The sequence below is a fragment of the Elgaria multicarinata genome, chromosome 1, assembly GCF_023053635.1.
Source record: "Elgaria multicarinata webbii isolate HBS135686 ecotype San Diego chromosome 1, rElgMul1.1.pri, whole genome shotgun sequence".
NCBI classification, from domain to species: domain Eukaryota; kingdom Metazoa; phylum Chordata; class Lepidosauria; order Squamata; family Anguidae; genus Elgaria; species Elgaria multicarinata.
Genome location: NC_086171.1, coordinates 21,599,965 through 21,613,978, shown reverse-complemented (window position 1 = coordinate 21,613,978; position 14,014 = coordinate 21,599,965). Strand labels below are relative to the sequence as shown.

Sequence of the window (14,014 nt, the reverse complement as noted above, 5' to 3'; positions counted from 1 at the left end):
TTTTGGATCCAACCCCTGGAGATTAAGCTGTCTTGTTAAACTAATGCATATGGCAAGGAAGATAAGGCTTGAACTGTAAAGTCATATCTCCTGTCAGGGGATGACAAGAAAACTGTAGGATAAATAAATAAATACAGCTGCCCGTAAGTCAGAGGAAGGAATAAATTAGAACACTGAGCCAGTTTGATAAAGCCAAGCTGTTATATGTCAGTTTGAAGCAAGTTTTCAAATGCAGTTATTGTTCCTCTGAGGGGAAAAGGTTTAGCATAGGCGTAGCCTTATATTGCAATGCTTAGCTTACATTAAAATTTTTGTTCAAAAGAGTGTTCCTGCAAATTATTCCTGTGACAAAAATCATAAGGCATATGCCCACATCTACTAGTGAACTTTCAGGCTTTAGTAGGCTAAACCAATCCTAATATCCTTGCCACACCCACATTTGACATGCAAATAGTAGACACGGAGACAGATCCTTCCAACACTACATTTTGTTTGTTTGTAATGGGCCTTATATTGGAGAAAGTAATTATTAAAATAATGACAAGGAAACTTCTCAGTACCATCAGATGACAAGTTGCCTCAAGTGTTATTCAGCAGTTGATCAACTGCTACATTGCTGCTTTTTCAAGGTACTCAGAATTTACCACCTGAGGCAGACATCTGCTTCATGGTAGAGCCAGCACACGTCCTTGATATACACTATACATGCATGTGTAGCATTAAACGGTGTGACCTAAAATAGCATAGTTGATGAAGGTCTAAACACTGGAGTACCATAAATTCTTGCCCCACTGCTCCACCTGCATCCTTTGTAGATGGATGTCATGGGTTCAGCATCTGTTTGCTGGCACAATAAATCCAGTATAATGGTATTAGCAACATCTATAGTCATGCTCAGTTGAATTTAGTTTGACATAGGGATGTGCAAGCACCAGACTGAGTTGGCGTCTTTATTCTTGTGTAAATGGGGCCTTTATGGCCTCCATTTACACAATGGAAGAAACACACACTTTCTGGAGCCTCCATTGTGGGGCACCATGGAGGTTCCAGAAATTGGTCATTTCCTGCATTGCGCAAAAGGCACCCATAAAAGGCCCATTTATGCAATGAGGAGAAAGATGGCATTTCTGGCGCAAGGCATCCATCTGCTGAATGCTCGTCGGGCCTCACAGAGTCTCAGAAGAAGGTCATGTGGTCCAACAAGTGGGGGTGGGGTGAGTATCTGATGAAATGGACATGAGTGAGTTCACCCATCCCTAGATTACTACTGATGTCCTGGATTCCAAATGAAGTTGTGGCAGTATAGTAAAGCATTAGTGTTACCAGTTTAAGATTTTCTCTTGAAAATGTGTTCCGAACAGATTGTTAGGTGTTTTTTTTTTTTTTTGTCAAACAGTGGTCTAAACTCTCAGCTTTTGCTTGCAACAAAGGCGAGTATTAGAAATACTTGTTTTGACCTGCGTTAGTGACCTATTCTTGCTATTCTTCTTCTAGAGTGCAGGAGGATAGAACGCCTAGATATTGTTTTCGTCATTGATGGTTCGGGAAGCATAGATCCCAAAGAGTATGATATTATGAAAGACTTCATGATTGCTCTGGTGAAAAAATCTGATGTTAGCCATGACCGAGTTCAATTTGGAGCTGTCAAATACTCCGCTGAGCCGGAAACATTTTTCTATCTCAATAACTACAGTACAAAATCGGCAATCATTAAGGCTATCAAAAATGATAAGCCTATTGGGGAAACGACATATACGGCCAAGGCATTACGACACTCAGAAGGTCTTTTCTCCGAGCAGCACGGCAGCCGCAAACACAGGAGTGTCCCCCAGGTTCTTATAGTGATAACCGATGGGGACTCCCATGATACAGCAGAACTTGATGAAGTGTCAAAGAGACTCAGGGCCAATGGCATCGATATCTATGCCATAGGAGTTGAAAGAGCAAAGCCTGATGAGCTTCTCACCATGGCAGGATCAGAAGATAAATATTTCTATGTAAATACATTTGAAGGACTGAAGCACCTCTATCGCAACATATCTGACAGGATATGCAGTGTTTCCAAACCAGGTAGGTGGCTATTTTATTTTTCTCTCAGAAGCATTCTACTTCAAGGTAGTTCAAATCCCATGTTGCCACTGGGGTTAGTGGACTGAAAATGATTGGATAAAAGTATGTTTGTCCATTTCTCTTGTGCCTGGAACAATGTTACACTTTTAAAATAAATGTACCGCAAATAAACGGAAAAGGTGAAAACAGAAAGAGATGTTTTTTTTAAAAAGATCATTTGCCATTTCTTGAAGCTTGAGGTTGAAAACATGTGATGCAAGATTTCTCTCTCTCTTCTCCCTCTGGTGTCCTTCTAGCCATTTCTCCTCCTCCTCCTCCTCTATCACCAACTGATTTTTCCTCAGGCCCTTTCCCCACAGTCCGTGCCTGTCCTTTCATTGGCCCAGCACTCAAAGAGATCACAGGAGAAAGCATTATTACACATGCATACACATAATATGCACAGTGTGGAGCCTATACATTAACCTCCCCTTTACCTCATCCCTCCCTCTTCTTCCTTCTTGAGCTGCCCAAAGCTCCAGCTTTGAACTTTTTCAAAGTTCAAAATTTTCTGCACATCTACACTGCTTGAGCTTCAGTTGAAAACAAAAATGAGCAAAATCAGTCCAGTAGATCTCAAGTAATAAGCCTTACATTACTGTATTCTTCTTAGAAAACTGCATCACCTTTTGTTATCAAAGGCTGATCCACAAACCAGTGAAGATGGAATATAAAATCAGCCCAAATCCATTACAGTGCAATCCTTTGCATGTTTATTCAAAGGTAAAGTCCCCCTGTGCATTGGACTGCAGCCTTAAACAAATTTCTGGACTTTGTTGCTAGAATTTCAGATTTAGCTATGTTCCAAAATGCAGCATATGTTCTATATTCACTCTTAAATGCATGATGACAAACTCATTTTAGAAGAGCCCATATGTCATATATAGTTGAGTTCAAACACTTGCATTAGGCTCCTAGTTCAATCAAAGAGTGAGTCAGCACTTTTCTTTCCTATCTAATCACAGCATGTGCAAACAGTCTGAGCAAGAAACTTTGGATGGAGATTTCAAATATCTCTGTGGGCAGCAAGCGCACCTCCTTATGGACTGGAGATTTCCTTCACACTTAAGGCACTATATAAAAATGCACATAATAGAGATGGGGACAACTTAATGTTCACTTCTTGAACAAATATGTTAACTGAAATACAAGTGTCCTCCCGTTTTTGCACTTTACTGAATTTTGAAAAGCAGTTTTCCAATTAAAAACAACAACATACCAAAATGAGTATATTAGGGGAAATTTGTGTACAACAATGAGTACAAATGGAAAAGTTACATAGAAAAATGAATATATTAGGGGAAAGTGCTTGGAAAAATGTGGATATTAGGGGAAATTATATGCAATACTGTATAAATTTTTATGCAAGCAAGGTACACATGACATTTTGTGCAGTGTTCTTAATAATCATAAAGTCATGAAGAAATTGAACAAGCTTGTGCTTGAAAAAAATGTGAACATTATAGAAAGCAAAAGAGACAGGTCTGTCCATTCTTAGCACATAAGACTATAACCCAAAACACAAGCAGAACTATTAAAGCTAGCCTACATTCTTATATTATTCTCCAAGTTCTATTGTTTGTTCATCTTCCGTCACGATTTCTTGATATATCCTTATCTACCCTTGTAAATAATTTTATTCTTCTTTGTTCTGCTCCTTTGCAGAATGTGGAATTCCAGCAGATCTTGTATTCCTAATTGATGGGTCTAACAGCATAAGTGACAGTGACTTCACTAAGATGAAGAATTTTTTGCAAGATGTGGTTCACCCATTTGACACTGGTCACAATGTACAAGTTGGTATTGCTCAGTACAGTGACAGGTACCGGAAAGAATTCAGCCTGAATATTTTCCCACGTAAATCAGAACTTGAAACTGAAATTGGACGCATTAGACAGATGGAAGGACTTCAGACCTTCATTGGTGCAGCTCTTGAGAGAGTGAGGCACTACTTTACACCAGAAGGTGGCAGCAGAATAAATGAAAACATTCAACAGATTTTGCTGGTGATCACAGATGGCCGATCACACGATAAAGTCGCAAAAGCAGCAGAAGATCTGAGAAAGAAAGGTGTTGACATATATGCCATAGGAGTAGGGAAAATTGACCATTTGCAGCTTAGTCAGATAGCTGGCACCTCAGACAGGAAATACACAGTTGATAATTTCAGCGAACTGAAGGTAATTAAAAAAAGACTAGTTGATGATATTTGTGAGGAAGAAGATAAAACAAGTAAGTATTCTCACCTCAAGCGTTCATGTAGTACAGTATTCCCCGATCTTTGGGGCTTTGAAAAAAATGGGGTATATGTCCATCCCTCCATCAGTCATGAATTTACACAAACCTGATCCTTGGCCCATAAATTATAAAGAGGGATATTGGTGAATGTCCAAAGTGAGCCATCTAGAAATGTTTTAATTGCGAGGAGCAATGAATGAAGCAGAATGCTATATTATCTCTAGCAAATGAGTGATTCGCTGATAACAGCTCAACAACATACAGTATCTGTCAAGAAACATTTGCAAAACCTGTTGCAATATTTGGTGATGATTGATTTAGAGTAATGAAAGATTCAACCATCCAGTCTAATTTGAGATCTTTGGGTATTGGTTGTCCCCTTGCTCCTCCTTTTAAGGTTCTGGGATCCCCTGTGATTCTAAGTCTCCATCCATATTATTTACCACCTTTTTTTTTTTTTTTTTTACTTATCACCCCATCCCCATCCTAGTTTTTCAACTATCAGCTGTATATAGTAATTGGTGCTATTTTCTCCTAAAAAAAATTAGCATGCTTCATGGATGTTGTTGTGGGAATAGATGTCTCCTCACAAAGTCAAGGTGACCATGTATTCCATGGGCAGTCCCAGCTGGAAACCTACCTTCCTCAAATAATGAATGCCCTCACATCCTTAACAAATGTGAGCTGTAATGCGGGATCACAGTCGCAAACCAGTGTGGCACTGAAAGTGAAAAACACCGAACCACTTGTGACGTCAAAGTTCCATATTGACAGTGACAAGCTTTTGAACAGTCTTGTGGGCACGGCCATCCAGAATGCATCTCACCTGAACAGAGAATTCTTGGATTCCCTTTGGGAAACATTCCAAGTCAAATCCGCAAATCGAAGAAAGGTAAGTGCTCTAGCTTCATCCTCATGCATTCAAAGCCGTCAACATATGATTTAATTTCAACAGGTCCACCAACAATTGTTCTAACTTTCTGTAGGTGGTGCTTGTATTTTCGGATGGCTTGGATGACAACTTAGAAGTCCTGGAACATAAATCAGAAGAACTCAGGAAAAAGGGTACATTATGAGCTTGATGAAATCATTTCAGATTGCAAGACTTCTCTGGACCAAAATAGACATTACTTTAAATTTGTACCGAGCAGCTATGTATTTTTGGTTCATTTTTTTACTCTAAAGTAGGCACAGAGGGCCCAATCCAGATCTTTAAAAAAATCCCTAGCTCCCACACTAGGATCCCAATGTGGATCAGGGCTCCTGTGCCTACTCTAGAGTAAAGATAATAATGTAGCTGCTACATATAGTTTAAAATAATTATGTTTGAGCTCTAGTTAGTAAATGAATAAGGGATTCCTTGGCATTCAAGAGTTAAGAAACAGAGAAGTCAGAAGGGAAGGAAGGCGTTCAAATATGAGTGAAATGAATGGACACTGCGACAACACCGACCTCACACAGAAGGCCTTGCCTAGCACACCCTTCTCAAGCCAAGTGCCACCTCTTTAAAAGCCAGAGGAAAGGGTAAAAGCAACACAACCTTTCCCCTTTATGTGAGGGAACAAGGTGAAGGGTTTTGAAAAATAGGTTCTATTGTTGAGGTACTGAACTGCAGGTGTATTGGTAGAGGTTTTTACACTGTGTAAAATAGGTAATAAATCCGAGCTGACACATGGTTTGTGGTAACAGAACACAAAGTAAAGTTTGTTGAAATTGAACAGATCTTTGGTATTTCAATTTATATCAAACCTGCTTATTTTTATATTTAAAACAACAATCCTAAGTCCCTTAAAATTCTATCTCTTCTCACTCCTCACACACAAAACACTCTCAAGAAGCACAAGCCTCAGACACATCACAAGAATAATAATCAGACTCAGACAAGACAACACTAGACCACAATCCCCTCAGCCAAACTATTTATACTCCTCCCTCCCCCTTTCTCACAGCATCACTAGCCACACCCACTCAGTCAAACATTCCGCACTCACTAGATATACAAACTCAGACAGACATACCTAAGAGACAGAACGGTGAGTATCGCCACAGACACACTATTTGGCAAGTATATTTCAAAAGCCCAGGCAAAGCCTGGGTTCCAAATCTGGTTCCTCAGATTTTTGTGATAAAGATCTTATGGTGCATGTTGCTTTCTTCAGGATATGACTATTGTGCCACTTCCTGGGCAAAATTCAGTGTGATGGCGAAACCATCCATGTGTTTGCCCCATTCACATTTAGTGTGTGTGTGGATTTTTTGTACATGAAAATACATTGCACTCCCCTACATGATCTCACGACACTCTACTGCTTTAATCATTTTTTCCTGAGCCTGGCTGTGACATAGGAAACGAGCAAGAGAAATTGTAAAAGCAGTCAAACACACAGAGGTAAAGCGGAGGCTGCAAGTTTCCTTCCCCTCCCTTGTGCTCGTTCATTTTTTATTTCATTGTTTATTTTTTTTTGCAATAAAATGGAATACATCTTTTATTCACTTTATTTATTCGTTTCATTCCACCAACCAGAGTGCAACACATCCCTGAAGCCTAACTATAAAACAACTTCCTAAGAACACAATCCTATATATGTTTGGATAGAAAAAAAAGGTCTTACTTCTCCCAGCATGCATAGGACTGTGGCATAAATCATAAATATAAAATACTATGATTACATTTTTATAATGAAAAAAGGAAAGGCAAACAAAATAAGAAAAGAAAAAAGGGTAGTCAATAATATTAATAATCAACTCTAAAATCAAACTTAACGCATATCTACACCATATTTCCCCCCGGCTTCATCCCTGGATTGTCCCTGTGCATCCAAATGACTCTCAGGGGATCCCAGGGGCAGGCAGGGACATTTTCCTGGGATAACTGGTTCCTCAGTTATTCTGATTTTCCCCACAATTCCGGGACCATGCCAAAGATCGCAGGGCCTGAAACGAGTATGGAGCCACGTGGGGTGGCTCCATGTCCATGGGGGTGGGGGAAAGCAATTTTGCCATCCCAGGGATGGTGGTGTGAGTGCTTGGGCATGGATTTTTTTTAAAAAACTTACCTTTTACTGCATGCGTGCAGCTCCTCCTCAATAAAAAAAATGGTGGTTGCAATGTCCCTCTTTCTTTCTGGGATGTTGCGCTGCCATTTGGACTCTGGGAGAGGATCGCGGAAGCATGTAAGTATGCAATCCTCTCCCCTTCCTCCCTCTACACCCTTAGGTATAGACATGCCCTTAGTTCTTAAAGGAAAAGAGAGAAAAATCTCCATAATCAGATAAAAAATAAATACCAATATGCAGGTGATGTGATGCGCATGAAACAAAATGACCTCTTGTTTATAATTTTTATACATTTAAATCTATTAAAAATTATAAACTGGATACACTAGTGATCATTTGTTTTGCTTTTGTAGTGCAAAAAATAAATCAGCAACCCAACCGAGCAAGACAGAAAGAGAGAGTGAGAGAGAGAGTGAGAGAGAGTGCACATCTTTTGCAGGGGTTATAGTTACATAAATATCTTGATATTTCAAAACAATGATGCAAACCGGGATATATAGCATATGATTTTCAGAAGGTGATAAACTGTTACTAATTAATAGTGGTTATTCCACAATTAGATAATTCAGCTTTTGCAGAATAATTCAATAATTCTGTAATCCATTCTAATATACATTAAAATACATTAAGTATATTTGGCATTTTCCAGTATTTTGCATGAAGGACCCATATTCATATACGTAGCAGTTTCATAATGCTATATTTTATTAATCTATACAAGATTCTGTAATTATAGATTCTACAGTGGCTGCTCCACCACATCTTATGTGGCCCCTAGAGATTATGAGTTAAACATGATATGATGAAATTGTTCTCATTTCCTTTCCCTGCCCCCTCAACTGTAGCTTTTTGGGACAGAATAAATATTTATTTGGAAATAAGATGTGGTGCCTGGTGCTATAATCTCACAGATTTAGGTTACATAGGTTGCCTGTTGGGTTGCTTGTGCAATATCTTTCTTTTCTTTTTTTAAGATGGATAGTTGCGCCTCAGTTTTTACATGGTAAAACCCTAACTTAGAGTATGCTAAAAAAATGCCTTGACTTTTTAACTCCTTGTGATATGCTTATAAATCATAATAATCAAGCATTTTAAACAGGATTGGATGCATTGTTAACTGTGGTTCTGGAAGGAGCTTCAAATTTCAATGACCTTCAGTATATTGAATTCGGGAAAGGGTATGGATACAGGACACAGCTGAATATTGGCATGAGAAATATTGCCAGTCAATTGTTCAAATATGTGGTAAGTAACTCACTGAAGAACTAAGGTATGTAATTACATTTACAGTCCAATCCTATACATGTGCTCAGAATTAAATCCCAGGGCATTCCATGGGTCTTACTGCTAGGTAAGCGTGCATAAGATTACAAGTCTCGAATCTGAAGTAAATTGGTTAAGTTATTTAAACAATGAGACTTAAGGGTGAAATAGGGGAAAAACTACACTGCCCCTGAAACTGAGAGGCATGATGATCATGATGATATTTTTTTTAACCCAACGGCCATAAAGGCCATATAAAAAAGAATAAAGCCGTGTCCCTCTCGCCTTCTGGCCTGAGATTATGAGTTTGTGTGGGGACTAAGAAAACGTGGTTCCTCTTCTTTATTTTCTTCCATCCTCTCCCCCTTAAGATTGCTCTGTAAATCAGGTACAACTATGGCTGCTTCCAAACGAAAGCCCTTTAATGTTGCTGAGGCATTGCCTTCCCACAATTAGCCGGGTGTGGGAAAAAGATGTGGGTTTAACACAGCACATAACATAGTGTTACATTATCCAGCAGTGTTCTCCCCACCCCATAGCCAATATGTTCTTTTAACATTTGCTCAAAAATGTTTCATTCAGAAAAGATCCTTTCCAGTGTTAATTGAAAGCTTTCTGACTGCAAGTTCAGTTCAGCCCATATAATTTCCTCTCCATTATAGTCAAATGATGCTATTTGCTTTACAAGAAAAAAAATGGGGGGGGGAGAGAAAAGATGGGGGTGGGAGAATAAAAAGAAAACAGTAATGAGTTCCAGGGAACAAAAGTCGAGAAAATAAGGGGAAAATAAAGGTTACCTCAGAACTTCTCCAGTAGATGTGCTAAGTGGAGCAGAAATGAAATGGGCTGAACCTACAAACAGGAAAGCTTTCAAGTAAGAGAACAGTACCATTACAAAAAGTCTCAAAAACTTTTACCACATTGTTGCAGCTACGAACAATCTTTAGAAAAGCACTCTGAGGCCTTAGCTAGACCTAAGGTTTATCCCGGGATTGTCCCGGGGTCATCCCTGTTCATGTAAATGACACACAGGGGATCCCGGGAACAGGCAGGGACGACCCCGGGACAAACCTTAGGTCTAGCTAAGGCCTAACTCATTTGTTTCCACAGCATGAAAAAGGCAGGATCTACACTACTGCTTTATAACTTTACATTTCACTTTACATTTACATTTCACTTTGTTTTCATTTACATTTGGTTACGTTATATGCTCTTTTAACTAATCTTATGTATTATATTGTGTTTGGTGTTGTTCCCAGCCTAGATCCAGAGGGAGAGGTGCATAATAAATAAATAAATTTATTATTATTTTCTTTTAAAATCTATTTTAAAGTGTTTTACTCTGTTTTTATTTTATTTTATCTTGTATACCGCTCCAAAATTTTGAATGGGGAGCAGTATATAAATATTGCAAATAAATAAATAAATAAATAAATTTAAAACAGTTTATAACAGTTTTTTGACAACTATTGGGGCCCAGGACAAACTCCTTATACATTTTCAAAAGGTTTTAAAAGTGTCATATTTGTAAACTGCCCAGAGAGCTTCGGCTATGGGGTGGTATATAAATTTAATAAATAAATATCCTGCTTGGATAGGGCCCAACTTACTTTGGATTGTGACCAAAATATTAAACAGTAGTTGACAGTAGTACTTAAGTACATAATTGGGATCGACCTTGAACAGGTTAGGAAATGTAAGTTGGCCATCTGGTATCCTAAGTTCAAGCAGGACCACAAAATGGCTTCATATCTCAAGGAATTAACCTTTTTCCCTGTCAGGCAAGCATTTATGCAATTAAGATTTCAACAGATGCCTACGGAACTCTTGAAGGGGAGATATGGTAACTGTCCCGTAAATGAGTGTTTATGCATATGTGGAGCAGGCCAAGTTGAGGACTTGGCTCATTATGTTCTTCACTGCCGCCTTTATAAATCATCACGGACCAAATTCATCCTCCCCTTTCTAAACTTCCTTGAAGGCCACACGGAAGAGTTCAAAATCAGGTGGTTGCTGGCAGACACAGACAACTTTGTAAGCTACAGGGTGGCCCTATTTGCCCTAGCAGCATTAAAGTTAAGGAGAGCTTTTGTGGCAGGTCTGTATTCTGACCTTGGGTAAGGTAGACAATAAAACAAAGAGTATGGCATTGATTTAAGATAACGTGTTTTATTGCTGCTCTATTTTGCTTAATGTGTTAACTTGTCCTACCGTTTCAACAGTTTTAATCAGATTAATGTTTTAATGTTTTAATGTTTAATGTTTAAATGTTTTAATGTTTTATGATGTTGTCGTGGCCATTGGCTACAAACAATAAAGATTGATTGATTGATTGATTACTTAAGAACTAAGCTGAGAACTCATGCTATTGTGTCATATTGATATGGTACTCCTGTATAATTAGGTTGCAAAACCTTGACCAATTGTACTTATCATTCTCCTCTTGCTAAGACTAACATTGCTGAACGAACATGTTGCTGTGTGTATTGCAAATGCATTGGTGAAGATGGAGAAGATGGAGACCAAGGAAGACATGGGATGGAGGTAAGAATGATGAACTGTCATCCTGTTTATGGATTTTAATCAGAAAGTCACTATATAAGAAGAGAAAAGGTCTTATAGTAGCACATGCTCAAAAACAACAATTTATTTTAATAATTCTTCTTGGTCTTAATTTCAGGGTCTTCGAGGTGTTAAAGGAAGTCCAGGACATTTAGGAGATGAAGGGGAACCTGTAAGCTTTTAAGTTACAATCATACATTTCTGAACTGAAAAAGGACAGTTTCAAAACTATAGCCAGAATTTAAAGAACATGCAACTACTTCTATGTGTCTAAAGGTAGTGCTATGACACAATATACCTCCCATCAGTTTTTTCCCCCCTGTGAAAGAGGCCCCATATCATGTGAGTAGTTGCACAAGGGATTCATACAAGAACACTACACTCACAATGTCTTCCCTTTGGCTTTAACTGAAGTATTGCACCTGGAAAGACCACCAGAGATACGATTGTACAACGAAGAACAGGACACTCTCACACACGCCTTGGACACCTCATAACTGAGAGAGGCACAAGAACCATGTGCATGAGAATTTTGCAGAATTTTTTGTCTCCTCACGTTATTACACATCTCTCTGTTTTTGTCTCTTTTTGGCCCAAATATCTCCCCCATTTCTGTGGAGCCATTCACTGCCTGAGAAATTACAGGGCTGAGAAGGAGAGAGATTTTGCTTCTCTGGGGGGATGAATTTCCTAGAATTTTTCAGGGGGGGGGGCTTTGTTTACCCTAGTTTAGACAAGATGGCCCAAAGGTTCTCTCCTCCCCCCCCTTTTTTTTGAGGAGCACAAAAAAAAGGAGAAACCATCAGCCAGTTTACCATGTCTAAAGTAAGGTAAGGAAGCCCCCCCCTTCCCCAATTCTGAGAAATCGACCATTTGATTTTGGGGGAGCATTTTCCTTTCATTTCCCCCATGTGACTGAGACTAGAACTCAGCCCTTAGCTTGAGACTAGAGAGAGTCGCAGATGGAGAGGCAGACAGAGTGCACTTGACCAACGGCACCACCTGCACCTCGATAAAAAGTGCTGGGTCCAGGAGAAACTCCAGAATGTGCACTATTTTCTTTAGGGGAAGTGCAACCTCATCAATAACCCATCACATCCCTCTTTCCAAATCTGTGGTATTCCCAATTGCAACGCCACCACTTCACACACAAGGCTTTGACAAGCATATACCTCCTTCAGGCTAAGCACCACCACTTAAATACTTGAGGAAGGGGTAAAAAAAAAAGTATAACCTTTCCCTTATAGCAGAGGGAAAAGGTAAGGAGTTTTGGAAAAGGCTTTTCTGTGAATATAGCAGGCTGAAGGTTTAATGTAATGTGTTTATTTATGAACCAATAGAGCAGGAGACACAGCCAAACTGACACGTGGTTTTATGGTAGCAAAATAAAGAAATGTTTATTGTTGTTTACAGTTCTTAGTCCCTTCAAATTTTATTCAACTCCTGCCTATTCTTAAGAATACTGGTAGTAACAAATCTAATAATAGCAATCCTTAGTCCTTATGATATTATTTTCACTGACTCCTCACACTCCTGACAAGAAATCACACAGCTAAACACATCTATCCTCCAAACCCAATCACCAACTGAACCCCCAGAACCACTCAGCTCCCCCATATATACACTCCTCCCCCCTTTCCACAGCATCACCAGCCACACCCACTCAGTCCAACATTCCGTACTCTCTAGACACACTCATCCAGACATACCTAAGGAATAGAAATGTGGGTAACGCCACACCAACCAACTGCATTTCCATCATAGCTGGATTAAGTTGCATCTTATTTGCCCTTATCCATGCCAGAAGTGTCTTAAGGCACCAATGCAAGGTTTCCACTGCCTCCCTTGGAGTAACTGATGGAAATTAGGGGTAGGGCTGTGTGTTACCTGCATACTGGTGACATCTCAGCTCAGACTTGGGGATTGCCTCTCCCAGTGGTTTCATGTTTAAAGGCACCCATGGTCTTTCCCTAACTGAGTGCCTAAATCTTTCCTCTATGTTCAGAGGGCCATGGCTCAGTGGTAGAGCACTTGCTTTGTATGCAGGAGGTACCAGGTTCAATACCCAGCTTCTCCAGGTAGGCCTAGGAAAGAATCTTGTCTGAAACCCTTGAGAGTTGCTGCCAATCAGTGTCAGTGATACTGGACTAGATGGACCAATGGTCTGACTCGGTATGAAGCAGCTTCCTATGTTCTTATTTTCCTCCCGTTCTTAATTGTCGTTCATTTTCACAATCATGCTGCTATTATTAGGGTCCAAGAGGTTTGCCAGGACCAGATGGAGATAAAGGCTATATGGGTTGCCAAGGCGACCGAGGACCAAAGGTATGCATCTGCTACAAATGCATTACTTTTAACTTCTAGCAAAATGTTCCCTGTGATCATAATGGGTATAAAGCTTACATTTACATTTGCTCTTCTAATCTTTTTCAGGGGCAGAGAGGAATAATTGGCCGAAAGGTAGAGGAACTTTCTTTAGAAGTATTAGATGTTTATTTTTATTTGCTGAGTAAGTTTAAATGAGTTATCATATCTAAATCAGCACAGGCTACTTCCCCTTCCCTCTGCCATCTCTGAAAGCAATAGTACTCTGAGGTTGTTATCAAATATGATCGCCTGTGGATTAATATTAATTTGTTCTTGCAAGGGAATCCTAATTGCATCTAAGAAGCCCACAGTGCGAGGCTTCAAAAATTAAGTCAGTGTGTGGCCACTAGAGAAGGGTGAGAATTTTGTTTGGTTCATGTTTTGATAAGAACTTGCCGCTCTGCGCAGTGGCAGAATCG

General features: G+C 39.4%; 1 protein-coding gene across 1 annotated transcript in view; it reads left to right on the top strand.

The window, feature by feature from the left end:
• The window catches only part of COL6A6 (collagen type VI alpha 6 chain), a 63,455-nt gene that overhangs the window by 15,343 nt on the left and 34,098 nt on the right, over positions 1-14,014 (top strand). The window contains exons 7-15 of the mRNA XM_063147597.1: positions 1,495-2,070; positions 3,775-4,341; positions 4,896-5,239; positions 5,334-5,412; positions 8,503-8,648; positions 11,118-11,210; positions 11,347-11,400; positions 13,482-13,553; positions 13,662-13,688. Of these exons, the coding sequence (XP_063003667.1) occupies positions 1,495-2,070; positions 3,775-4,341; positions 4,896-5,239; positions 5,334-5,412; positions 8,503-8,648; positions 11,118-11,210; positions 11,347-11,400; positions 13,482-13,553; positions 13,662-13,688 (1,958 nt within the window). The remainder of the gene's footprint in view (positions 1-1,494; positions 2,071-3,774; positions 4,342-4,895; positions 5,240-5,333; positions 5,413-8,502; positions 8,649-11,117; positions 11,211-11,346; positions 11,401-13,481; positions 13,554-13,661; positions 13,689-14,014) is intronic.